The sequence below is a fragment of the Poeciliopsis prolifica genome, unplaced genomic scaffold (assembly GCF_027474105.1).
Source record: "Poeciliopsis prolifica strain line A6 unplaced genomic scaffold, Auburn_PproV2 SCAFFOLD051, whole genome shotgun sequence".
In the NCBI taxonomy this organism is placed as follows: domain Eukaryota; kingdom Metazoa; phylum Chordata; class Actinopteri; order Cyprinodontiformes; family Poeciliidae; genus Poeciliopsis; species Poeciliopsis prolifica.
In genome coordinates this window covers 3734186-3762165 of record NW_026562426.1, presented here as the reverse complement: position 1 = coordinate 3762165, position 27980 = coordinate 3734186, and the positions used below count along the sequence as shown (strand labels likewise).

The window sequence follows — 27980 nt, the reverse complement described above, 5'->3', positions numbered from 1 at the left end:
AGCTGATCTTAACGTTAAAAGTGAAGAAGCAACTACTAAAAGTGAAAAACAAGGTTTAGAGATTCCTCGATAGGGTTTCTGGAATCCAGCAGAAATGACCAGGTAATCTGCAGTTATGCTTCACGTGGCCAAATAATTTATCTGATCCCTATCTGAAACAAAATGCTGCTGTGTTGATGGTGTAAATCGAAGTTGTAGTTTATGGTTTTGAGACGCTCCAAGAAAAGGAGGAACTTTCTGATTTATCTTCTTACCACTTTTCAGAGTTAAATTTAGTAAAATCTGATTGCTTTAAATCGATGGTCGGTTTATTGGGAACGGCACAAAGAGTAGTTGGAGGTCAACTCTTAAAGATAACTCCTGTTTCGTATTTCTAAAGCAGTCACGTCTTGTTTTTTGCAACCTCTCTGAGCAATGCGCCGGTCCTGTGCAGGCCCTGCATGTTAATGAATTTTTCTGTGTGATGTAACACTGAAAAATATCAGCGTTACATAAAAATCTTTGCAAAATCCATTTGCAGAGATTTTTATAGAGCGTGTCTAAAATATTTGAATGAAAACACAGCTGGAACACCTGGGCTCAACGCTATCTGAAACGCTATTGGCTGGTGTTTCCAAAGCAGCCAATCCAGGAGTGCCATTCATTTCCCTTGGCGCTGATTGGCTGTACCCCTAAGAGTGGAAATAAGGAAGATTGTCATCGTTAGCTTCTGCTAAGATGGTTACCACTGTGTATATTAGTGTATATTAAGCCATAGTTAGTTCTTGAATTATTAGAATACGTAGTTCTGTTTTCAAAGTATTTATTGATGGCTGTGATCCCTAACTGCCACAAAGCAGCAGAAAAGCAACCAAAAGGCACAGGAAATAAATAATTCAAATTTAAGTTACTGCTTTAGGTTTCACCAAATATCATGTCAGTATAGTGATTTATCATCAGCTTTCACTAAATATTGTATTGGTAAGAAGAAAAGATTTCCATTGCTGACGGGAAGCTGTAAAAGGTCCTATGTGCAAATTTGATGATTTTTTAGTAACATCCAAAATGATTTTAGTGGAACGTCACCCGGAACACACCGGCCCATCGATCAATTGTTCAGCTATTACTACAGATATCATTTTAATAGACCTCAGAGTCTATTATAGCAACTGCTGAGGGGAAAAAAAGCCTGATAATGAAAGATTAAAGGACTCAACCTTCAGTTGTTTGATTGATGGAGCTATCGTTGTTGGATCTTTATTCTAACTGAAGCAGCAAAACAAAATTCTCTCCTTCAGCCCTTGTAAATCGCTTTTCCACTGGGAAGTCCGACTCCGGAAGTTAAACCTGTCGCAATGTGGAATTAATCAATTAATCGCATGATACATTAAAATCAGCTCGATCAATTCCATTCTGATCATCAATATTTTTTGAAGGCCAATTTGATGAAAGACCTTATGATCCATTTTCTTTATGGTTTTAGTTGTGTGTATTTTATTTCTGTTTTGTTTACTGATTTTGAGTGTTTTATTTTGGATATTCGATACATTCGATTCAGTGTTAAATGTACTTATCAATACATTTCTTGAATATCGTTCCACAACAATATGATTGTTTATTGCAATAGCTATTGGAAGAATTTATCGTTGGTATTTTGACATGCCGAGTTACAGATAATTTTTCCAACTGGGAAGTCGGAATTTTCCAGTTCTGAGATCAAATGGAACGCTGTCTTAAACTACGAGAACATTTGAGTTCAGCAGATGATGCCTCACTGCAGCTGCTCAACATAAGGATGCGATGAAGCACTTCCCCAGCATTTCACACTCTGTCGGAGTGACAAAGTGCAGAAAACTGATATCGCAGGATGCTGCTTGGAAGTCGTCTTTTGGGACATGTGTGCGCTCCCTTCACTTGTCTGTTCTTTCCAAATTGAGTTAAAAATGTCAGTAAGAAACAAAAAACATTGTATACAAGAGTGGAAAAACTAAGATGCCGTGTAAACCTGGGATAAACATGTTGAACAAGGACAGAGAAAAGCTTCTCGTTCAGGATGTTGGTCAGGGGGAAAAAAACAAATAAATGTGAATCATGAAAATTCAAATTATGACTAGATGTGTCTAAACCAAGACATCTAGTCACCTCTGTCTGTGTGTGTGTGTGTGTGTGTGTGGTGTGTGTGTGTGTGTGTGTGTTTGTGTGTGTGTGTGTGTGTGCGTGTGTGTGTGTGTGTGTGTGTGTGTGTGTGTGTGTGCACCTTGTTTATAAAACCTCGGAGCGCGGCGAACACATGTCTGATAGCGGCTTCCGACTGGCCCACCTTCAGGAAGGTCAGGTAGACATCAAACACTTTCCTCATCAGGGGGTTGTGACCGTCACCGTCCAGCAGCTGGGTCTGCAACGTACACGGGTCAGCCTCATCGTCACAATGGTGTCCACCTGCAGGTGTGGTGTGTGAGGGTGTGTGTGCTGACCTTAAAACACTGGGAGAAGAGAGAGAGGACGTCCAGGACGCTCAGGGACACCTCGGTGGAGATGTTGCCCTCCAACAGAGCCTGATGGTGAATCTCTGCCTCTGACGGCCCCACCCCTTCACACACAGACACAGAGGTGTTGTTTTTCACAAAATATATTCAATTGATGTTACAGATTCACAATGTGTCCAAAAAAGCGATATTGTCTTGTCTTCTCTAATTTGTGATGAACCAACACTGCAAAACAACTAAATCCTACCAAGTATTTTTCCGCTAATAATTCCTCAATATCAATAAAAAAGTACTAGTTTCACTGACAAATCATTTCTCCTAAAACATGGCAATTTCCCATGTTATAAGTGAAATAGTCTGCTAGTGGAATACTAAGGCCTTAACACAAGCTGCTTCCCATAAATTACTTTTAAGTTAGTTTTGTCTAAGATGTGTGCACTAGAAACTAAAATGGAAACTAGACCAAAACTTCTCATTATACAGGCTGTAATGAGCTTCCTGCTCATTACAGCCTGTGTCTGACAGATGGTACTATTTGAACCATCTGTCAGACACGGCGGCGGCTGCATCATGCTGTAGGCGTGTTCCACTTCTAGTGGTACAGACAGCTCAAACAAAGAAGCTTTGTTGGGCACAAAATGAAAGTCGCTCGACTAAATATTTATAAACCTTCTAAACTTTTCCACTTTTTCACAACTGACAGAATTTTTCTCTTGGTTTGCAGGTTTGGACAAGAACCTCCGGTGGATTTGGATGCTGTGCAGCTAGAAGGATTTTTGCTCTTTTTTTTCTACTTTTAGACAGTTGATATAATGCATCACTGCGCAAATAATGTGTTGCTTTTACAACTGGGAGCAGCTGATTTGCATCTCAAAAGATCAAATGCTACTTGAACTATGACCTCAAATCCCAAAGACAAGGAGGAAGTTGAAACCATCCGTCATAATGGACCTGAGTCATGTCCCACACTCTTACTGTTTCAGAGAAATGAGATGGATTAGTAGTGACGATGTCATGCTACTATGAAATATCCTTGGGCTGCAGACGACAGAGCGGATCAAGTGTGATTGCATTCGTCTGCATGTTGGTTATGCCTGCAGTCAACATCCTGAACTGGTTCCAGTCCACTGCCAGACACCCTTGTTTTTTTGGTGTACCTTTGCTTGTTCAAGGCCAGTCTGGGAGCCACTCATGCTATTTGTGTTTCTTTGGAAGACCTCAGGGAAGAACAACACAGACTGTCAGATTAGTTACCTAATCTCATCAATTACCGTGTATCAGTGAAGCGGAAACTATGTTTTTATAGCTACCGTCTTGCTGGTGCAAGCAACTTGTTTGCCAACTGTTTACTGGCAGTAAAATCAAATACATTTTATGGTTAGAACGAATACTTCCAAACTTTCGTTAAAATACTTAATCAAACCGAGGTATTGATGATACTGACTCTTTTTACTATTTGATGTATATGTACTTGCCAAGTATTCCCTTTATTTTTTTTCTCAGACTGAAGACTGTTGGCATACCATTGGACTGCTATGACATGCTAATAAGCCCCAAACCTGGGCAATAGAGACAATATTCCACAGCAACATCAGTTGTCAGCAAACACTGCTGATCCAGCTCGTTTGTCTTTGCCGTTCCGCTTTAAATTCTTCCAGCTGCCGGAGAGAACTGCCTAACCATGCAATGCCTCAACTAAAAAAATTAACTAAAGATTATCTGGTCATTTCTGCTGGATTTCTACAAAAAGAACAAATCAGACCAAGGTCATTTTATAAATGAGGGATTTTGAAATTTGTTCCCAATGCATTTAAAATATGAACCCAACCATTACTACAAGGCAGGATTTTTAACTTGTTCAGTTTAGTTTGGGTGTAAAATCCACTATATATTACAGATCGCTGGCTCTACAATTTTCTCTTTATGTCCTCACAAAACCCTTTCAGAAATACACAAAGTGCACTAAGAGAACCTGATTTTTTCCCCCACAGTTACATGTATACAACCCAACACTTTTGCATGTCTGTTCCAACTTTACCAAACAGTTGTTAGTTCCTTCCTGAGAAACGGTTGAGAGAGTAAACATTGTAGAGACGGTGTTTTGCATATTGCAAACCTATGTTGAGGGTGAGGGAGGTTTCCATGGTGCTGAACTGATGAATCTTGGTCTGCATCAGACTAGCACGGTTGTAGCGCATGGCCGGCATCGTTTGAGACTTTCTGTCTGAGGAAAAGAGCTTCGACACGTATACATCCTGGCTCCTGAAATGGAAGGCAGGAAGGATTTTTTGGTTAATATGTGATGAAAATGGTTTTTTCACCAGTTGAAGGACAAAAGAAGAGAACAGAGCTGAAAAAGGGAAAAAGGCGTCCAGTTTTTTTAATTTACACACTCCTTCTGGTATCCCTTATGCAATCACTTAATTTATTTTGTGCAACTGATCAGTTTTGGTAAAAATAAATATTCACTTGTCAGAAATGTCAAACTGAATTGACCTAAGAGCAAGCTAGAGAGACCAATGAACCAGAGAGAATCCTTCCATGTGTGAAGGCATGTGTAAAGGTTATTTTAATATCATACATGTGGAGTTTGTCAAAATGTATTAATTTATTTTTCAAAATAATTTTGTTTAGACAAAACGTTATTTGACAATTGCACAATTAGATGAAATTTCGTATTTGAAATGTTAAAATTTATTTCTGACATTTCAAAAATAAATTCTCTTCATGAAAATGCGGCAATTTTGAAAAAAAAAAAACTTGCTTTTTTTGGCAATATAAAAAATTTGTTTATTTGTCAAAACTGCAATGGTAACAGTTTTTATTACATCACACGAGTTGTGATCAATAGCTGCATGTTGCCACTTGCGCAAATCATGACGAAGTAAATGACAGGAAGTAGTTGCAGGATGATGGTGCAGCATGTCTATGTTTCTTAATGACTTCAACAAACTTATTCACGTGTGATTTTAAATGCCTTTCTTACTTAATGGAAAGACCACAACTGAGAATTTGTTGGGATTTTTACAATCCTCAGCAGAATATCAACAATATTTTTCACATTTGTAATTAAAACGTAGTTACATTCAGCTGAACATTCAATTATCCTGAATGTGTCTGCTGTCAAGTCAACCTCCTGTATCCGAGATGAACAAAGAAGGACATATGAGTGCAGAGAACACTCATATGTGAAAAGATCACAAAGGGGAACCCAGTCTGTTTTTCCTCACAAGTCACACTTTTTTTGTAAATTCAGTTGAGAAGTCATCTGTTGAGAAATTGGCCTGTAGTACTAACACTGGGATCAGATGACATGTTGACATATGCGGCTGATATGACTAAGTTATACTTAAGTTATAGTGCTGCCGCCTTACCTGCCAATGTTTCTTTTTCCAATGTATCGAAACTGGATAATACAAGTCCTGGAGGGAAAAAAAAAACATGGAGACAACCTTTTAAATTCACTGTTATTTTGTTGCATAACAGAGAACAAGTTTTTCCCCGCTGCTGGCAGAGAAAACAACGTGAACAAAGATTAGGCGTGATGGGACAGGTTCCTAGTTTCACTAAAAGTCCAGTGGGTGTTAACAGGCCGACATGGAGCGAGTTGGTACTGCTTTCACATTCTACTCACTCCAACAAGCTGAGGAAATTCATGATGTCCTGTGGGCTGATTTTACTCCAGTAGGCCATCAGAGTCTCTGGAAGACAGTGAGTTCATGAGGCGACACTGAGGTGTATTGAATGGTGTGAGTCGATCAGTGACTGACCTTCTGATAAGGTCTTCACAATGTGCAGGAAGGAGAATAGGAGGCCCTTAATCTCATAGAGCCCCAACCTGCCGGCGGGCGGCCCCGCGCTGCTGCTCATGGTGGAGCCGCGTCGCTGCAGCTGAAAGCACACACAGGAGCACATGGTCACTGCGGCAACGACGGCACTCGCTTGCAGCTGTGGTATAGTCAGACGGCATTCATAAAAAGTTTGTTCTGTGTTGGAATGTAAACCATTAATCTCTGTGCTGCTGCCTGCATTCCTCCGGCTTCAAACAGGCTGGAGGTACTCTGCTGTCATCACAACAGTCTGATCACTTCTGTTGGATTACGATTGGGCGTGCTCCGGAGCCCAGGTCAACAAATCTGTCATCAAACGCTAACAGAAGCAAGCTGAAAAAATATTCCAAAACTAACATCCAATAACAAAAAATATCCACATTTTACAACTGCATTGAGTAAAGCATCTTTTTTCAATGAAAAAAGCTGGTAGGAGCTTACTGTCACTCCTACTGGTGTAAAAAAAACAACAACTTATTTCAACTAAACAAACAAGGCTTAGCCTGGTGGTCCGCCAGGCTGATAATACTGAGTTGTGAATCAGGATTGCATATCTGACATATCTGGACACTGAATTCCCCATGGAATACCAACCTTCAATAATTAGAGGGTTGGTGCTCAATACGGCCCAGCATTTGACATTGTAGTGAAGAAGTAGGAAGTACACAGGATTTGTTCCTGAATTATCTTGGTCGCACACTGCTGTGGGATGGCTGTGTCTCAAGTCTGCCGATATGATTGTGTTGGTCATTTTGGTTTGATACCCACAAGTCCTCAATGAGTGCTGAGGATGGTAGTGTGTCCAGGCTCTTCAGTCCTTGTCTGTCCTAAAATCTGGAAGTAGACTGTGACAAACTCTTTGTTTGTGGTATAGTCTTTATATAGTATTTTTTATAGTCTTTTTTGGACTGGACTTCAGTCCAGGAAATGATGTAGTCACTGGCTCTCTGTCTCTATACTTTAAGACGTCCTCCAAAGTTTAAAGAGCTTACTTCAAACCATAAGTTAGACCATTTTTAGTATTTTAAAGATCTTCAGCACAGTTTGACCTTATGATTTAAGGTGCATCAATAAATTAGCTGGCCAATTAATCTAACCCAATTTTCTTAACTTTGGGAGATCTGCGATCAGCCGATACTTCCACATAAAATCTATCTAATCTACTTACATAAAGGCCTGGAAATCAGCCAATGTTAACCTTTCGCTCTGCTGTGACAGGGAGCTTACTGAGTTAAAAGTAACCATAAAGATTTTGGAAACTAATTTGGGGAAAAAAAAGAGAGAAAAATTATTACAGTTTAAAAACTATTCCAAATAAAAAGCCAGTTTCCAGAAACGTAGCTTCTCTGGCTCCTGCAGAATCTGTGATGTACATCACAAAGCTGAAACGCAGATTAAGACAAATCAAAATCCCACATCTTTGTTTGCAAAAAATGAATCCCATGTTGAAACACATCCGGACTCCTTAACAATCAGTCCGAAACACAGACATGGTGGTGAAATGAAAGCATTTCTTCAATTTTTTTAGTGGGAATGAAATTAAATAATAATAGTTATTTTCCGAACTTTTGGGGTGAGAAAGTAGGGCACAAAACTATACCATCATGTTGGAGCATTTGTCTTCAATATGTTACACCCTCATTTTTGTGAAGTAACCTACTTTCCGACCCACAAATAAAAACTGAGAGTGCTACACGCCAGGCAAGAAATGTTAAAATAAAAAGCTAAATAAAGCTAAAATAATAAATAAATTAAAATACATTTATTAATTTAATTCAGAATTAGATTCAGCATAGCTCCCAAACCACTCAACTAATATGTTTTGCAATCATTCCAGTCCTGTAAGTAAAAATGTGTTTATATAAAGTAATGTTTTTTTTACTTTATACATTTTCTTTTTTACCCTTTCAAACAGTAATTTGACAGGAATGAGAATGGAGAGAGAAGGGGAGACATGCAGCAAGTAAGTTGAGACTCGGCATCAAACCCCAGAAAACCTGCAATGACAAGCAGAAGCTAACATCTACAGTTTTCCTAATTTTGCTTGTGGGGGTTCAGCCAATCAAACCCAAGAAAAACATGATAGTCCTCTTGGATTAGCTGTTTTACAAATCCCAGCCAATAATGTGTCAAGTTGCATTGCGTCTCAGTATTTCAGTTTCCCAATCTGCTCCAGAAAAATTTTTGTACAATTTTGTTGTTTTTCAAGTTTTGTTTTTAATATTTTGACTTGTGTATGGAAAGGTTAAAAATAACTGAAAGAAATAAATGTAAAAAAGTGTAAAAAAAAAATAAATAATTGGAGAATATTTGAATACAGATACTGAAAAGCCAACATACAGGGCACAACATAGGTCTAATAGTGGAGCTTTTATTTAAACCTTGGCTGTGAAGCAGCTTTTGTGTGTGGGCAGCAAATGCAGAAGAAAAGTGTGAAGACTCTGAGCATTGACTCTTGTTCCAACTTGTTTTCCAGGAATTTTGGTTTCGCTTGCTAACCGTAGAATAATTAGGAATGTGGCGGTGCCTTCTCTTCACATTGAGTCATATTCATCACATTTTAAAGCCCTTTTAAAAATGTGATGAAGCCGACATATGTTAACCAGAGTACAGGTCTAGTTTATGTTCTTCTATGCTAAAAATAAATATTAATATTAATATTATGAACTGTACTGAGGAACTTGCCAAAGATCACATGCAATGTTTTTCTGCTCAGAGGTGGGACACTTGAAACAAACCGAGTTGCAGTTCTGTCTTGTTTAATGAACCACAGGAATGGTAAAGGCTCAGTCAAGTTGGCCTGAGCTCTGCAAAGGATGAGCTTTCTTAACCTGCTGCGCCAAAAGATGCAACTACATCTTTCCAAGTGGATCCAACACAGACAGCCGACAGGGTCAGAGTTTTTAGGCAGCAGGAGGACAGGAAGCCCTTTGTCTTTAGGCAGTTTCAGTCAATTACATTTTTATTGCTTCTGAGTGTCAAATAAGTACTAGTACCATTCTTACCCCAGTTCCACATCAACATTGAAGTTTTACAATTATTTCTGCAGAACTTCAACAGACTGTGAATAAGATGGGACTGTAAAGCTTTAAATAATACAAGAGATGCAACAGTAGTTTTATTGTATAAAATCTGCATGGTGTTGGGGGGAGAATAAAACACTAAGAAAAAAATTGTTTTTACAAAAACCACATTTGCTTTCTGAGTCAACAATATGAAAATTTTTATATTTAAACATGTTTCATTGAATATAAAATTCAAAGAGTTGGAGGAAAACTGTTTTGTTTACATTGTAAGTGGAGTTCCTGGTGAAATGGATGTTAAATAAAATAAAGTGATGAAATCTCTTTATTTTTGGTGTAAAATAAACAAAGCATATATTTACATAAAAAAAACGTGACATTGCATGTGATGGTGGGGATTGTCCATATCTAGAAGGCTGTTTGTGCTCTCATTTTGTAAAATGTGTTCTAGTAGACTGAGTATGGTCCTGTAACCGCTCTTTGAGGGATTCCATGAATAGAACTTTAATTTCTTATCCCACTCTGTTGTTTGTATCAGTGGATTAATGTGAAACCTTCTCACCTCCATGCTGTCTGCTGCTCCTGAGTCCATAAACAGAGAGCCTCTGGAGTCCTCTCTCCTCACAGCTTGGCCGTTAAGCAACGTGAGACCTGCAGCCGGAGCACAACACAGCATAATGTCAGTCTCCAGCATACTGGAGAGCCGGTATGCTAGAGACAAAACAGAGCTTTCCAATGCAGCAGTTTGAATTTTACACAAAGCGTCGTGTGACTCCAACTATGTAAACATGGACGGCAGAAAACAGAAGGTGGTGAAACCAGCTTTGAGAAGGACATGAAAGATTGAAAATTGAAGATGATGATGCTTTGATTTTCTTTGTCATTTACAACTAAACAGGCGTCATGGCCCAGCAAACATTAAAAGATTAGGGGTTTTTTAACATTTATTTTCTTTAAGGAAGCAACATTCTGATTGAGACGTCATTATGACCGAGAAGAACGCTGTAATCATGCAGCGCCTTTCAGACACTGAATAAATGACAGCTAGGAAATCGCAATTAGCGCTAAACGCAGAGAGGGCGCCTGTGCTCTTTACCCAATCAGCAAGCCAATCAGCGTCTTGCCTAATGAACCGTCATCACAGCGGTCTACAAAACTGATCAAAACATCCCAATGTCCGCTGTATTTGAACACTGGCATACTTCCTTTTGATATTAACGTGTGATCTGCAGCCTTTCATGCCACCACTGAGTGAATGATGTACAAATCAAGAAGTCTTTAATCTGATAGAGGAGTCCAGCCTGGGAAAGTTCTATATGCGGAGCAACTAATACCACGAGCAGTAATGTAGTGCGCTTGCACTTGTCTGGTGCCCAGCTGTGGCTTTCACACTGAGTGCTGCTAATGCATTAAGTTGTGTGTTGTGTAAATGTAGCTGCGGTGCTGGGGAGCCCCTTGTGGTGATGACACCGGGAGATGTGTAAACAGGAAGAGGTCGGCCGGTCAGGTTGTGGCTCTCCACTCACCGTGGTCTTTCTCCATGGCCGTGCTGATCCTCCGGCTGTCTGTGGAGCTACTTGCTATCAGCTCGTCTCTGGAGCCCTGCGGACCGCAAAGACAGATTCACACAGAGATACAGAGAGCTGACTTCAAGTTCGACTCCACTCAACTAGACTTTAGTGCAACGTTCACTCAAAGTTTGCATTTGACTAAAGAAACATTTTGTTCTAATACTTTGGAAGTCTGAAACAACACATGTACCTGAGTGCTCACATATATCTGCTACTCAAATGATTCAACACCCATTATCAATTACAGAGTTTCCTCCTGTGTTACGCTGGTCAAAAGCCAACAATAAAACTAAAACCTGTCTGGGGTTTTTCCAACTGTTTGATGTGTAAAAACTTAAAATTATGTTGGTTTTGCTCAATCAGGTCAATTTTCTGAACTATGGAGCAACATGAGCATCAAAATGCAGGACTTGTTCTCACATCTGGATCAGTTTCCTGAGAATTTAATCAATGAGTGACGAGCAGGAGGAGAGATTCCATCAGGACAGAAAAGAGATGGAGAATTTCAAAATGAAGTCCTAATGTTCAATTCATGTACTTATTTTTATCAGTGTTTATTATTCAATCTACAGAAATCCAAGTTTGTAGCATTTACTTAATACACTCTGTTAGAAAACTCTTTTTTCTCCTAAAACATTTTTGGGATGAGAAATATTAACAGAAATGAACTGATAATGTCACAAAATTTCTCTAAAGCAAATTAGAATAAAAGCCTGACCTGTTAGGGAAAAATGTATGTCATTTTAGTATTCAGTGTTGCAAAATAGTCCTAATTCAGTTGAAAAAACATAGACAACTTCCAGGAAATATTCATTTGTAACCCAGTGTTGTCAGCCTGGTGGGCTGCCAGGCTATAGTTAATGCATTGAACTCCGCACAAGAAGGAAGAACTGTTTGCATTCACTGAGGCATGGCTAATATATCTGTATTGGTTAACATATTTTCAGGTCCTATCACTGAATATATTAATTAGTCTTGTATCTTGTCTTGTTCATTTTATGAAACCACAGATGGAAATTAGCATTTTGCTACATCCAGTACTTTTATGACAACATTGAACATTCATCTATATGCATTGCCCCATTTACATAAAAATGAGTGACACAATCAAATTGTGGATTATTGATTCAATGATGTCACTGAGTCTCAAACACACAACAGCAGACATGGCTCCAGAGGAATATAGATGGGGGTGGGGGCAATGACTTATGTTAGGGAAACACGGGATGTTATTTTACTGTAAACAAACCTTTATGTAAAATTTTCAAATAAAATAACCATGCATATTAATACAAAATAAATAATAATTATGTGAACAGTGATATGTAGAGAATGCTGAGTCAGATTTGCATAAACACAGAATGTCAAGAAAAGAGAACAAAAGTCAAGATGTCGCAACGACTTGGTCAGAGACCCGACCAGATCGCCAGATCTCAAACTATTAACATTCTGTTTCACAACCTTTCACAACTGAATGTCAGTAAACTTCAACTCTGTGAGGCAACACTGAACAAGAAGGAGCCCACAGGTGCTGCAGAGATAGCAATACGGAATATGGTTATGGCAGGCTGTTGCTCCAAAAGTTGGTTTTGTAACAAGCTGTCATCACATTTTCATCACCTTCTGCAATCATTTGGTTCCCACAGTGCTTCTGCATTTAGAAACAGATCTTGTCTTTTAAATAGCCGATGTCTAATGCGTTCCCCAACCTTTTTATTACCGCAGACCGGTCAAGACATCACAATTTTACTGCAGCCCGGGGGAGGAGGGTCTTTTTTTTTTTTTTCTTTTTGCCCCGATTTTTCCTTTACGACAATCTTACAGCGTCCTGCAGTGTGTGGTGTGTTCAATATGCCCGATCTCAAAACGGGTATATTCAACATTGCCTTGGCCCGATTATCCCAGCCTGTGGGGTTTTGCCTGACTAGGAGCAGAACGCAGCCTGTTGAATGTGACAGGTAGCCAATCAGAAAGCACGGTGACGTAAGAACAGAGGGAATCCCAAACAGTTGACATGGCAACTGAGAGTCCAGTGGACTATTATACAGTATGTGATTATGTTTATTCAGTTAAAAATGTTAACTACGAAAAAACATAACTCACCTCCAAATCATAGAGCAGCAAATAGAGCGGCTGCTCCCTTTTATCAAACACTTTTTCTTTTTGTTTTGTCCTTTTTCGCTTAGAATGAGTCCGCAGACTATCACTACTGCTTCTACAGTAATCAATCATATGTGTTTGATTATTCTAAATTCATGTATGCTATGTTGGGGGTTTTACTGGATTTTCTTCTGGAATCAGGATGTTCGTGAGTAGAATCAGTTCGTCTGGTGTGTTGCTCCAGCCTGTGGCTGGAAACACAAACCAATCAAACATGTTGGACTTTTATCGGCTCTGTGGTCACAGAGGTTTGGAAAATCGGTCAATAATCCTTAAATGGTGCCATGTGAACCAGACCTAAAACTCACAAGCTTTACTCCTTTCATCTCGTCTCGACCACTGCCCTAATGCTCTCTGACTCTGGTCGCTATGGAAACATTTACATATCCCTTCAAAATAAGATACAGATGCGCTACAAAAACGATAATTTTACCTTTGTGAAAATGGGATCTTGTTCATGAATGGGGAAAGAAGGGAGCGGGAGGTCGACAGGCGGATTGGCACAGCGTCTGCCGTGAAGCGGGCGCTGTACCGGTCCGTCGTGGTGAAGAGAACTCCTAATGAGTTAGGGTAACTCATTATCCTGAGTTAGTCATTAACTCAGGATAATGACTAATGGGAGCCCTGAACTTGTTTCTCCCATCTGGGAGTGATGAGAGACAATGACACCCAAAGTGTTGCTAATGCGCAGCCTGCTTGGTCTCTCCGTGGAGAAGCAGTTTGAAGCTTCATTGCCTCATAACAGCCGGTCACTATGTCATGCAGAGCAGCTTGGACTGTGGGAATCACCTCCTGGGAAAAATTCATTCTCCTGTCTCTTCTCTGGGCCTTTTTCTTTCGCAAAAACACTTTCCAAAGAAACTGATCTGTTTCTGATTATTTTGCTACTTGTGGGTTCAATCTTGGCGCAAAACGTACCGAGAAAATCTGGTTCAAATATTTTCAAAATTAAAGATCATCCAGACACAAATAATACATAAAACGAAAATATTTAATCATTTCTTGAACGGCCCGGTGCCAATTGGTCCACAGATCAGTACCAGTCATCTAATGCTACCATCAGATGAGTTTTATATTGGCATTATTGGTCATAATGCCAATATAAAAACCTCAGCCAAGAAAGAGGAAGAACTTAGTTTGCCATGACTGTGCATCATAAATCTGTGGCATCATGGTTTCTCTTGAAGAAATCTGGTTTGGATTTCAAAATAATAATACAAAATGTAGCGTAAAACTTAAAATAATGGAAACTGTGGTACTGATATGTCGGGGTAAGTTTCATCATGGATAACAGAACAACATGTCAGAGTGTAACAAAGCAAATGAACTCACATTCAGACCAAGTCCAAGACTTGACATCTGTGGCTGGGCCGACAGCTGCTTCAGGTTCTGGTAGAGCAGCTCGTAAAGCGGCAGGTACAGCGAGCAGATCCGGGCCTGCTGGTTCTGAGACGTTCAAAAAGAGTAGATCAGCACTTCACTTTGGCCTTAGAAGGAAAACCGAATATACGGCTGAACAGGCATTTAATTTCTCACATATAAAGAAATGATGATTAAAATCATCCAAAACATTTCAGTTATCAACTTCTCAAAACATTATAAAGACAAGAAAGGAGACGCTGGCTGATTTTTGGACCTTTGCGGAGGCAGAGGAGATTGGCTGATTTTCCAAAATTAACTAGATCTTGGCCATATAATTGAGAACTATTGCTTTACATATTTGTGCTTCAATTTATTTATGAAGTCTGAAACCTTAGAGAAAATGCATAGTAGAAATATGTAGTAAATTATGTAAGCCAAAAAAATGTAAAAAAAATAAATAAATAAAATAAAATAAAAAAATTCCCTTCTCACCCACCGCGGGTGGTTCTTATCCCCTGAGCTCGGGTCCTCTACCAGAGGCCTGGGAGCTTGAGGGTTCTGCGCAGTATCTTGGCTGTGCCAAGGACTGCACATTTCTGGACTGAGATGTCTGATGTTGTTCCTGGGATCTGTTGTAGCCACTGCTCCAGTTTGGGGGTTACTGCCCCGAGGGCCCCGATGACCACAGGCACCACTGTGGTCTTCACCTTCCAGGCCCTCTCCAGTTCCTCCCTGAGGCCCTGGTATTTCTCTAGTTTCTCGTGCTCCTTTTTCCTGATGTTGCAATCACTTGGTATTGCTACATCTACCACAACGGCTTTCCTCTGATGTTTATCCACTACGACAATGTCTGGTTGGTTCGCCATTACCATTTTGTCTGTCTGGATCTGGAAGTCCCACAGGATCTTAGCTCTGGTGTTCTCTACCACCTTTGGGGTGTTTCCCACTTTGATCTTGGGGTTTCCAGTCCATATTCTGCACAGATGTTTCTGTACACTATGCCTGCCACTTGGTTATGTCGCTCCATGTACGCTTTCCCTGCAAGTATCTTGCACCCTGCTGTGATGTGCTGGACTGTCTCAGGGGCCTCCTTGCACAACCTACACCTTGGGTCTTGTCTGGTGTGGTAGATCTGGGCCTCTATTGCTCTGGTGTTTAGGGCCTGTTCCTGGGCTGCCAGGATGAGGGCCTCTGTGCTGTCCTTGAGTCCAGCTTTTTCCAGCCATTGGTAGGATTTACTGATATCAGCCACTTGGGTTATTTGCTGGTGGTACATCCCATGTAGGGGTTTGTCCTCCCATGATGGTATCTCTGGCACCTCAACCTCCGTTCCCTGTTGTCTGAGACATTCACTGAGCACATTGTCTGTTGAGGCTTTGTCCCTGATGTATTTATGGATCTTAGTTGTTTCGTCCTGGACAGTGGTTCTCACACTCACTAGTCCTCTGCCTCCTTCCTTGCGGCTCGTGTACAGTCTCAGGGTGCTGGATTTGGGATGGAACCCTCCATGCATTGTTAGTAGCTTTCTGGTCTTAATATCTGTGGCTTTTATCTCCTCCTTTGGCCAGCTAATTATTCCAGCAGGGTATCTGATTACTGGCAAGGCATAGCTGTTTATCGCACGGATTTTGTTCTTGCCATTGAGCTGGCTTCTCAGGACTTGCCTTATTCGTTGGAGGTATTTAGCTGTGGCTCCTTTCCTTGTGACCTCATCGAGGTTGCCATTTGCTTGTGGTATACCTAGGTACTTGTAACTGTCCTCTATGTCTGCTATTGTTCCTTCTGGGAGTGAGACCCCTTCTGTGTGGATGACCTTCCCCCTCTTTGTGACCAGCCGACCACATTTCTCTAGTCCGAATGAGAAATTCGGACTAGAGAAATGTCAGTGCTGTAGATCCTGGTGGTGTGGATCAGTGAGTCGATGTCTCGCTCACACTTGGCGTACAGCTTGATGTCATCCATGTAGAGTAGGTGACTGATATTGGCCCCATTTTTGAGTCTGTATCCGTAGCCAGTCTTGTTGATAACTTGGCTGAGGGGGTTCAGGCCTATGCAGAACAGTAGCGGGGACAGAGCATCTCCTTGGTATATGCCACATTTGATGGACACTTGTGCAAGTGGTTTGCAGTTGGCTTCAAGGGTGGTTTTCCACAGCCTCATCGAGTTTGCAATGAAGGCTCTCAGAGTCCTGTTGATGTTATACATCTCTAAGCATTCAATGATCCAAGTATGCGGCATTGAGTCATAGGCTTTCTTGTAATCAATCCAAGCCATGCACAGGTTGGTGTGTCGGGTTTTGCAGTCTCGGGCAACTGTGCGGTCTACGAGGAGTTGGTGTTTGGCTCCTCTGCTATTTACACCGATACCCTTCTGTGCCGTGCTCATGTGTTTATCCATGTGTTTGCTTATCTTGGCCGCTATGATGCCTGACATGAGCTTCCAGGTTGTGGAGAGGCAGGTTATTGGTCGGTAGTTGGGTGGGACTGGACCCTTTGATGGATCCTTCTGGATTAGGATTGTCCGCCCTTCAGTTAACCATTCAGGGTGAGTCCCACTTTGTAGCAGCTGGTTCATTTGGGCTGCCATTCGCTCATGGAGAGCAGTGAGTTTCTTTAGCCAGTAGGCATGGATCATGTCAGGCCCTGGTGCTGTCCAGTTTTTCATACCTGAGACTCTTTCTTGGACATCTGTCACAGTGATGGTTACCGGGGCTTGCTCAGGGAGGTTGCTGTGGTCCTCTCGTAGAGAGATCAGCCACTGTGCATTGCTGTTGTGGGACGCCTCCAGCCTTGGTGGGTCTGCTCTGTTGTTATTGTTACCCTGCCATTGAGAGTACACCTTAGCTGGTTGAGTGGAGAAGAGCCGGTTAATCCTTCTGGATTCATTCTCCCTTGTGTATCTCTTTAGGCGGCTGGACAATGCTTGGAGCCTCTGTTTGGCAGTCTCGAGTGCTTCAGGTATGGGCATCTGCCTGTACTTTCTGGGTACTGGTCTTTTCATTGCACCCTTGTGGAGCTCTGACAGTTGGCTCACTTCCCTCCTTGTTACCTTGATTTTAGCCTCTAACCGTCTTTTCCATGGTGGGTATTGGGTCTCATGGTTGCTCTTATAGCCAAGTATCTCAAGGATCAGCTCATTGGTTTCTGTTATGGTGTTGGTAGGGATCGTTCTCAATGCTGCATTCACATTCTCAATGAGACTTTCAGATGGTACTTCACTCAGCCGTTGTAATTGGCGCCGGGGAGGCCTGGTTGTCATTCGGGTCATGATTCTCTCTCTCAGGTCAGCAGCTGTCTCGTTCAGCTCTGTTTCGCTCATTGGGGCCGTGTATCCCTCACTGGGTGGGGACTTGTAGTTAAGTCCCCACAGTCCTGACATCCGGGTTCCTCCCTTTTGCCGTAGCATTTGTGTTGTATCTCGTCAATCTCAAGTTGTGATAGCAGTTGCCGTTTGCGGATGTTGGAACACTGAGCTACTAGTTGTTTAGCGCTTAGTGTTGACTGGGGATGTCGAAGTAACCATTCCTTCCCCAGTCTTTGCATGTAACCTCTCTCACTAGGGTTACTTGAGTAGTAGCATTCCAACAGATCCACATTTTCATCTCTCGCCCATTTCCGTCTTGTTCCAGTAGCCCATTTGTCATCAAGGTGCTCTGGTTCCCCAACACCTGACGCAGACCTTGTTTGGCCGGGCGACGTCTGAGCCGGCATGTTATGCAACTTAGTATCTCTCATGGTATGAGGTAGGCAGTAGCTTGAAGGGTCTTGCCTAAGGACCCAGACTGGATTCGAACCCTGCCCTCTCGGGTGATATACTGATGCCTTATGTATTGAGCTATCCAGTCAGCTAATATACATACATATATATATATATATATATATATATATATATATATATATATATATATATATATATATATATATATATATATATATATATATATATATTGGCCATAATGCCAATATATGGCATTATGGCCATATATTTCATTGTGACAACAAAAACAAAAAGCAGCAGGATCATGTATTTTAATTTGCTTTCTAAGGAAAGCCACACAGCTTGTCCTTAGAAAGGAAAACATTGGCAGTGTTTCAGTTTTGTGTTCAGAAACAATTGCAGAAAACAAGAAGACAGTAAAAAGAAAAAGAAAACAGGCTGTATTGTTGAAAATATGCAAAGTAAGGCCACAATAAATGATAAAAATGGGAGTGCAGACAAGGTTATCACTCCATAAATGATAAAAATGGGAGTGCAGACAAGGTTATGACTCCAAGCCTTTCTGTCACCTGCTACTATCAGTCATGGATTTGCAGTAAACAATAGCTTGTTTGCATAACAGACAGGGCTATCGCTTTGGGAGTGCAGCAGACGCCGTTAAATCTTATGTTGCAGTTGGTCACGTGTGTCACATTAAACATTAACTTCTTAAATGCAAATATGGAAAGCACCATTTGATAATAAATACACGGACAAATAAGAGAAAAACATGATCTGATAAAGAGGAAAACAAGAACTTTTCTAATTAACTAGGAAACTGTTACATTAATGTTAACAGCTGAAGTCAAACCTAGTTAATGTTGTGGTTTAATCTTAAACTCTGTTCTATATTGTGCATGTAATGTTACCTGGCTGTTCTAAAACGGTGAATGGGATCACTTTGACCCCCAGTGAGTGGAAAATGGGTTTAATCAGAAACAGGAAATGGACGTTCGCTTCACCTCCCTGTTCTCACCTTAAACGCTGTGTAGCGGTCGTCCATGGCGTGTTTGATCAGGAGGTTCTTAAGAATGCTCACAGCCAGCTGTCTGACCTCAGGGCCTTGCTGTAAGGCCTCAGCCACTTCTCTCATCAGCAGACCCACCAGGAAGTGATTCCTGCAGTACTCCTCTGTCAGGCTGAACTCCAGACTCTGCTCTGTGTTTGGGCCAAACAGGAAGTGTTAGCTCTTTAGTGCCGGATGGAGCGAGCAACACTTCAACAAGCATGAAAGGACGAAAATAGTAATCGCCAGTTATGCAAGTCGGAACTTATTTTCTATATGTATATAAAATGCTTGGGTAACAACCAACTTTATATTTCACTGGGATAATTCATAATTGTCATGGAGAAAATTTCTTCTTTAATTCCGAATGTTCTTTTAACGTCCAATCATGATGAAATTTCATCTACTTTTCATGAGGCATTATTTGTGACATAAGTACAACCTTACAACACATAGCTGCATATTACATTGTGTAATTATTTCTTTAAAAAAATTAACCAGAATGTGACAGCCAGCATTCTGTGTTAAATTAAATCCATCTGATGACTGAAGACAGAAGTTCAATGATTTGACACTTTCATGAACAGAATACTTTAAAGATTGCACTACATAAACTTTGATATCATGAACAGGAATGTTGTAATAAGTGTGTGGTATTAGAGGACATATTAAAATTGAAATAACAGTTCCAGCAAGTTCTCATGATTTTGAATAGTGAAGTTATTCTTTGACATGGGCCAAATGTCTTTCACAAGACATTTTTCCAAACAAATAGAAGACTATTTGTTTCCGTTCGTGTGCTTTGAGAGCTATGCAAACTTGAAATGGTCATGCAAGTTGTTTACATAACTTCCATATGTTAAAAAGAAAATATAAGAGTCGGATAAGGTCATGTTAACCTTTTGTTCCAAGTCAAAAAAACAAAAATAAGAATAACTGCGCAGAGATTCCAAGATAACTTGGCATACTTTTATTTAAGCTTGAACTCGCCCATCAGCTAGCTTAACATAGCATTCACGGTTTAGTTTTAGAAATACCAAAAAGTTACAAAGTAACTTAAACTCTAAGCTGTGTTTAAAACAGATATAAAAAATTTTATTTTTAGAAGCTAATCCTGAATTATCTGAAGCTATCTTGGTTTACATTCTTAAACTTCAGATCACAAACTAGCTTATGTGTTTTCTAGAGAATAAGATCTATAGTATATTACAGTATCAGGCTACTTTAGAAAAGCTAAGGAGTTTTGTAAAGAACAAGTCCAACATTTATCTTTGTCAACTTTATACATACATATGAATTAGCATCCAAGATTGGCGAGATTTTAGTTTACAGTTCCTAAAACTGAGCTTACCAGCTAAATTAAATCATTTCTGAAAAAGAGAAATACCTTTCTTACACAGCACTGCTGGTTACAAAACCTAAGCTGTATTTAAGACATATTAAAAAAAAATCACCACATGCATTTTATTCATCTTTTTAACAACGTATGAATAGGTATTCAAGAACAGAAGGATTTGAACCGACTTGTTTTAAAAACTGTTTAGTAATGTGAAGTCTCTCACTTGCTGACTTCATTGGTTATATTTACTGGGGAGCAAAATCTTAGTTTAAAATGGGAGAGTTAATCTTTAGCCTATGCTTGCCTTTCACACGACATTTTTCCAAGCTTATCATATCACAAAGGAAGCCATTGTGGTGGAACTGGTAAGTGATAATGAAGTGCTTTTTGCATTAACCCCCCTTCACACCTGCTCACAAGCTCTGTTGTCGCTCCGTGTCGCAATCTGAAGCATGCATGTTACATTTAAAACTTGGGTTAAAATGTTCCGGAAAATAACTCGTTTATTGTGAAACATGTCCGGTTAGAGGTCTGGACTTTAGCTAGGCCATTTTTCTTTTTATAGATTTCCATGCAAGCAGTCAACATGTTAAAGGCTGAAATTCATGACAATACAATCTAAGAACTTGAAGGTGCCAACACAAAAAACCCCTTTCTCTCCAAAAAACATCTGAGCAAAAATCAAAAAAATGAACAAAGTGCTGGAACCGGGCTCTGAAAACTCCAGGCCAGGGAGTTTGGTCTCTTGCAACTTTTTGATGTCTCTCTCATTAAACAGTGCCAAATTAAATAATTAGCCTAGTAGGATCACAATAGGATCTGGACACCTTATGGGACCCAAACACATGTGATGACCCAGAAAAAATTCAGACTTTGATCTAAAGCTGCAGCTCAAACTTTAGAGAACTGACCTAATGCAAATACTTGCAAAGCTTAAAGGGCTACAGCAATAAATTGGGTAAGCAGAAGTTGGTCATGACTCCTACACAGTAAAATGTCTTATAAGATGATAAAGAAGTCCAGTGTTAAAGATGGATTCTACAACCTACTAAATCCACTCGTTTTCTAAAAACTGCGTCTGTAGTTTGAGAGAGCTTCAGTGTAATAAGTCATGTGCTTTTGAGGTTTGACTTATATCAGTTTAATACCTGATAAGAACTGAATGTTTCTTGTATCCTCCTTAGTATTTTCCTATTTAAGTACTTAAGAATAAATAAATAAATTAAATAAATTATAGAAATGTTGTAAACCTGGTCAATACACGGTACTCCTCTGAAATTAACCACAACTAGTTGCAAGGTAACACAAATGCAAAATATATCATTCAAAGTGCAACACCACAAACCAATGTGCAACAAAATCACAAAACACATCAAATGAGACATTACTTCCACAAATATGAAAATGAGAAGAACCCAAATAATTCTGCCCATAATGGAGAGTATTAGGAAATTCTAATAATGGAACTTTTTAATTTTAAGTGATCAGGAAGATCAAAGAGTCCACCAGAATGAAGAAGTTATCTGTTATGTTAATTCAAGAGGAGACAAAGCTTGAAAACCAAGCAACTATTATCTTGGCTAATGCTGGAGGCAGAGAGAGAATAATATGCAGAGGGAAGAAGCTCAGACAGCAAGAGAGATAACCGCAGCTCCATAAGAGATGTTTTTAAGCCTCTGTTTACAAGTTGAAAGTCAATTATGGATAAAGAAAAGAGGCTTGGTTGATTCCCTGAACAGCAGAGTGCTTCTCCACTGCAAAACAAAGAACCCAGAAGAAGGCCTAGCATGAGGAATGTTTAGGATGAGCAGAAAAGATGAGTGGCTGAAGAGGTCAAGGGAAGAGGGGGTCGCTGACGGCGGCCGGCAGGGTTAATAATGCCAGTCAGAACAGGAGCGGTGAGCAAAGTGTTTGCACACGGTGGCAAATGTGGGGGGTGTTATGGTTACGGAGAGGGGTGCGTCACCTACCTACAGGGCCAAAAAGCTCCGTCGCGTATGGTATTAAATCTGACCACAAGCAAAACACACACACACACACACACACACACACACACATAAAAAAACAACAACAACAACAACAAAACAGAGAGGGCGGGGTGAGGTGAAAATAAAGTATTTTCGGGGTAAACTAAACAATCCATGCAATGTTTCCGCCAACACAGTTTGGGTCGTAGGCAAACAAATTTCTGCTCCATTTGCTAATCTGGGGCTGAATTATGACAGGTAGGTCATGATTAATGATTGGTAAATGAGAAGTCATTTACCAGGCAGATTCAAAGAGGGCATCAGTGTGACTGATGCAGGTTAGAACAAATTCTCAGCGTTGTGGAAACTCCTGTGTGTTCACCTTGAACTCTCTGCAGCTTGGTGCGTCCGAACGCCATGGGCAAGTTCAGCGGGATGAAGTGCTCGTGGTTACACACCGCCATTAGGAACTCAAACTTCATTTCTGTCAGCACCTGAGAGACAGACATGGGCAACGCATGAGCTTGGCCTCGCACATATTCAAATCTCTCTCATCACCCAACTTGTGCAAATACAATTGTTCAAATGTGACGGGGAGGTCTGTGTTTCTTTTAGTTTGTTAATCAAATTTGAGGATCAGGCAACAAATGTGAGAAAACAAAACTGGAAGCCGGCTGGGAGGCTAAATAAACAGCCCAATGTCACACAACGGGCTGCGCGTTTAAGGAAAGGAGCGAGTGAAAACAGTTCAGTTATCGGCATATTGTGTGTGCTGAGGTTTCAAAAAAAGCCACATCAGAGGACGAGGAGCACATACTTTGATCGAATTTAGATCCCTGTCAAATAAAAACAGATGCCATCTCACGCAGAGGCTGAATCTTATTCAGAGTGGATGTTGAGTGGATGCCAAACAGAAACGTACCTTTGGATCCTTAAGGCTGAAGTGGCACATGTAGTGGTTGACCAGGCCGAACGCGAAGCCTCTGTTCATGAACGTCATGCACCTCTGAGAGGGAAACGCAGTTATGGAAACCCAATCATTACAGACCAGCAAGCATGAAAATAATGAGTTGTGTCTTATGTCAAATGTCATAGATACAAATGAGTTGGTCAACCTGTGGTTCATAAACCACTGCGTAGGTGTAAAAGGAAAAGGAAATGGTAAATAATTATTGATTAAAAAAGAGAGAGAAAAAAAGGAAATGATTGGTGTCATGTTTTGCATGTGGCATTCAGACCTTGATCAAACTGGCCAGGCTCAAGTTGATGCTCCTGGCTTCCTCTGGGATTTCCATGTGGCGGATGGTGATGTGGGGCATAATGGACAATACCACGGACTGCAGCGCCTGGTGAAAGCTGTCTGGGAAACGTTGGGCCCGTGGCATCTGAAAAGATGGACAGAATAGCTTTCCATTATATGTACTTCAATCAGAATGGACGTAAAGCTGCAGTGTGTAACTTTTATAAAAATATGGTTTTTACATATTTTTTAAAGTTGTCACCGTGTCGTGACCGTATAATGAGACAGATCATCTGTGAAAACATGGAGCTCCTCCACCTCTTCCATGCGCTGCTATTGAAGAAATGCACCGCTCCTGACCAAACATAACCCATCAGAGCCAGGAGGAGGGGCTAAGTGCTGTCAATCAAACTCGTGAATGCGTTTCTCAATGTACTAACGGTGGAAAAATAACTCACTGTGACAGGAAAACCGCCTATCCATTATCAATGGTGGCCATGCTAACTAGTTCTCAATTATAGTTTCTAATTAGCACTGGGAGAAGATTATCACAGATTATCTGTCTCACATGCTGTCACAACATAGACACAGTTTGAACAAATATATAAAATAACTATACATATAAAACTGACAACTGTATTTACCACCTGGAAGCATTTTTGACACTCTACAGTTAACCTAACATCCAACACTCTGTAACGGCAACTTGCATAACCAAGACTATGGGGTTGATAATAATGTCTGGAAATGCATATAGCGGTACTTCCACATACTTATCACACCCTGGAAAATAATTACATCCATAGTTTCCCATTTTCTGATGGAAAGTTGGACCCAAGAACTACTCCTCCTGACTGTCCCTTATAGCTTGTATTTTACTCAGGAAACGTATTAGAATGTTTGAAACTTTGTCTTTTATACCTTCGTTTTTATAAATCAACCTTACTTTGATTGAAAAAAATTGTTAGATACATAATTTTATTCTAAGACATGAGACTCTAAAGCTGAATGTCAAAAACAACTAAATGATGTCACAATTCACCACTTTTAAAATCCAAAAATGAAAACTGAAACCATGGAAACTCTAAACAAAGTAATTCTAATGTAGTCATAGTTCTACCTTTCTTCTTCCCAATTAAGCCTCAGTTTCCTGTTTAAAGTACTGCTAGTTACCTCCCAGATGAAACCCAGACTCATGACACTGCAATGCACAGTATGCGCATTAATGACTCAGCAGAATCCTTGAGTGGAAGGTTTGTGAAAACGTAATGGCTTGTTTTTTGTCACACCACATGTAGCATGCTACAACTTGTCAGACACACACCAGAAAAGAATATCTGGATTGGAAGGGTCAGTGTCACTGCATACCAACCTTCATGCGGTTCCCTTCCTGTAGGTACTGGGCCATGGACTTTGCCATGGTTTCAAAGAAGAACCATGAGTACTAGAAAGAGAGGTGAAGAGATAAAGGTCACAAGCTGGACTAGAGTCAAAAACTTCCTCCTACACAGTCTTCCTAAGAATAGCAGTCACCACAAATAAAGAAACGGTGAAAAACACGTCAAAGACCGAGGCAGCAGGCAGAAACATGTTGAAAGACTTTTCATCTTGTTCAGGCTCCGGATACAAACAGATTTAAACTCTAGTATTCCCCCTGTTGTTCAGAGCTGGTATTACACACCCTGAGCAGTTTATTGCTGGTGTTGAAATCTGCAGTTTGCTTCAGAGTGGCTGTTACAGAGGTGGCCAGCACTTCGTGAGTGGTAGATGAGCTTCCTGCTGCTGGAGCGTTGGCCACAAAGACATACTGAAACCAAAAAAACAACAACAACAAAAACAGCTCATTAATCTTAACATTTAAATAGAAACAACCAAACATAATCTGCTGCTGCTTTGGTGACAGAAAAAATTGGAGGAATATGGATGTGGACTGTAGGTCACCTTAACGAAGGAGCGCAGGTAGTGTTCCAGTCCTTCCTCGTGACATTTGGACACTATGTGTATGATTACACTGAAAGGACAGAGTGGGAAATGTTAAAATCATTTACTGATTATATTAGGTATAACGGTTCAAAACCTTGGCAACAAAATCAGCAAATCACCGAATCACATGGCAGCAACTCAATGTATTGATAAATCTAGATGTGGTGAAAGTATCTTCACACCCAATCGTCCCAAAAAAGTTGTGTAGACAGAAATGCCTATGTTGCTATAAATAAAACTGAATCAGGGAACGGTTGCTCAAACAATCACTCCCAACAAACATTTCAATGGCACTTCTGAAAGTACCACACAACCTTGAAGCAACGTAGCTCCAGATGGTCTACTGCCGCCTCTTCTTGAATGCTGTTAGTTTTAGACCAAAGCATTTGGTAGGTAGCCACAGAGGAGATTCTCTGGTCTATACATTCTGCATTTGTTCCTTTATGTCTGCCAGGCCTGGTTCCGACCCAGTCGATCTTAGAGCATTCTGGTTGGCTAGAAACTCTGAATTTAGAATTCCACACTGATGAATCTCACCAGCTGCAATTCCATTACCTACAAAAATCCTGGCAGAAACGATGGAGAGGACTACAGGAAGTAGTAAGAAGATGATGATTTGCTCATTGTCTGCTCATTTTTCCCCAGACAATGAGCAGATGGCTCCACCAAAGCTCTCTCAGCGACGCACAGTTCATAAACAGTCATTCCAATGTGTTCAATCCATAGCTCTTCTGTAAAATCACTGATTACAATTTCCCCAAACCGATGCACACATAGCCGCTGACATGAGTTTTAATGACTTATCATGTGAACAAGCTTTTTCACATATAATTTTAAATTCATTTGCAAAAGAGTGTATTTTTGACATTCGCAAAATATAGACAAAGATTTACACACATTTGTAATGGAAACGCAGGCTTGTGACGTTTCCTCATCTCCTCTTGAATTTCTTTATGTCAGAGCCTGATGTGTTGTTCCTTTAGTGTACTTCATGTTGTCAGATTGGTACTATTTTATTGTTTCATTGACCATTAACTAATACAGATGAGTAGTAATGAGACCAAGGCGTGACTAATGAAACTCAACCAGATAAATGTGGTTAAGGGAACCAGAACCTTTGAGGAATGTTTCAAACGCTTTGCAGAATCTATGCAGTGAAGCACTAAAGGAGTTCTGAAAGCAGAATGGGTCCAAATGACTACGAGCGATGTGTGCCTAATGAACGGGACGGATAGAGTGCAAGATCTTTAATAACTCACCGCAAAGAATTGACAGCAATCTCGTGGGTTTCTTTGGTGGCAGCAGTGAGCACCTCAAACAGCTGCATCAGCACCGTTGGGAGGAAGGTGATGACGATGTGAGTCTCAACGGCATGTAGGCACTACAGGAGGAAACAGTGACAAGATAGCAGACAAGAGTTACATAAAAACTCCTGAGAGGATTGGAGGCAATGTGAAAAAGATAGAGGTGGCCACTTTCATGTGTTTTGGGATTGTATGTGCAAGGTGCTGAGGGTGAATATTCCATTTACATTTAACATTCTGTATATGGGAAGAGGGATGGAAAGGTGAACAAGAGCAGCCGATAAATATATGTCAAGAATTATGTTGGTAGCAAGCATGAAAGCCAAGGTTGGGTTGACGTAATGCATAATAATTATTTGATGACAAGGCTGACTTTTTCCATCGGATTAGAATCTGGAAAATTTAAGAATTATTGGAAAAATTGGCAGGGTTTTATTTCACCATGGAGATCAGACTGTTGAATAATACTGGGTTAGTACAGATTGCAAATAGTTTGCTTTTCAGTGAGAAGAAATTTAAAATTGTGAGACGAGAAGAACGGACAAGAAAACCTAATTTTGAATAAAATAAATAAATGTGTGTGTGTTTGTGCGCGTGCGTGCGTGCGTGCGTGCGTGTGTGTGTGTGTGTGTGTGTGTGTGTGTGTGTGTTCCATTCAGGTCCCTTGTTTTATTTTGTGCTCCACTGATGTTGCTGGATTCTTCGCTACACAGAAAGTAAAAGAATGAGAGAAGGTGGTTGAACCCTACAAAACAGAAAACGGATAAAACGAACAAGTTGGGAATTGTTTTATCCCCAATTCAGTACTGTCCAAGCTCAAATTAAGAAGTGTAAATGTGAGAAAAAAATATTGAAGATTTCAAGAAAACCCAACATGACTTGACATGAAGGATTCTCTACAAAAAGGATGGCGACCTCTCTGTACGGAAGCTCTTTAAAAGGAGCTGCTAAATGACTTAGCCAAGGTCACTGCT

At 40.4% G+C, this 27980-nt stretch overlaps 1 protein-coding gene across 3 annotated transcripts in view; it reads right to left on the bottom strand.

The window, feature by feature from the left end:
* Positions 1-27980, bottom strand: part of dock11 (dedicator of cytokinesis 11) — an 84706-nt gene that overhangs the window by 21000 nt on the left and 35726 nt on the right. For 2 of the 3 annotated variants that reach the window (XM_055058432.1, XM_055058434.1), the window contains exons 24-41: positions 26962-27083; positions 25661-25730; positions 25401-25526; positions 25092-25163; positions 23718-23864; positions 23402-23485; positions 22862-22973; positions 22483-22521; positions 19144-19325; positions 14382-14495; positions 10845-10920; positions 9881-9969; positions 6236-6356; positions 6100-6166; positions 5840-5887; positions 4582-4727; positions 2454-2569; positions 2237-2374 (exon numbers count right to left, since the gene is read on the bottom strand). In XM_055058432.1, the coding sequence (XP_054914407.1) occupies positions 2237-2374; positions 2454-2569; positions 4582-4727; positions 5840-5887; positions 6100-6166; positions 6236-6356; positions 9881-9969; positions 10845-10920; positions 14382-14495; positions 19144-19325; positions 22483-22521; positions 22862-22973; positions 23402-23485; positions 23718-23864; positions 25092-25163; positions 25401-25526; positions 25661-25730; positions 26962-27083 (1869 nt within the window). The remainder of the gene's footprint in view (positions 1-2236; positions 2375-2453; positions 2570-4581; positions 4728-5839; positions 5888-6099; positions 6167-6235; positions 6357-9880; positions 9970-10844; positions 10921-14381; positions 14496-19143; positions 19326-22482; positions 22522-22861; positions 22974-23401; positions 23486-23717; positions 23865-25091; positions 25164-25400; positions 25527-25660; positions 25731-26961; positions 27084-27980) is intronic. The other variant, XM_055058433.1, reaches the window with a different exon arrangement.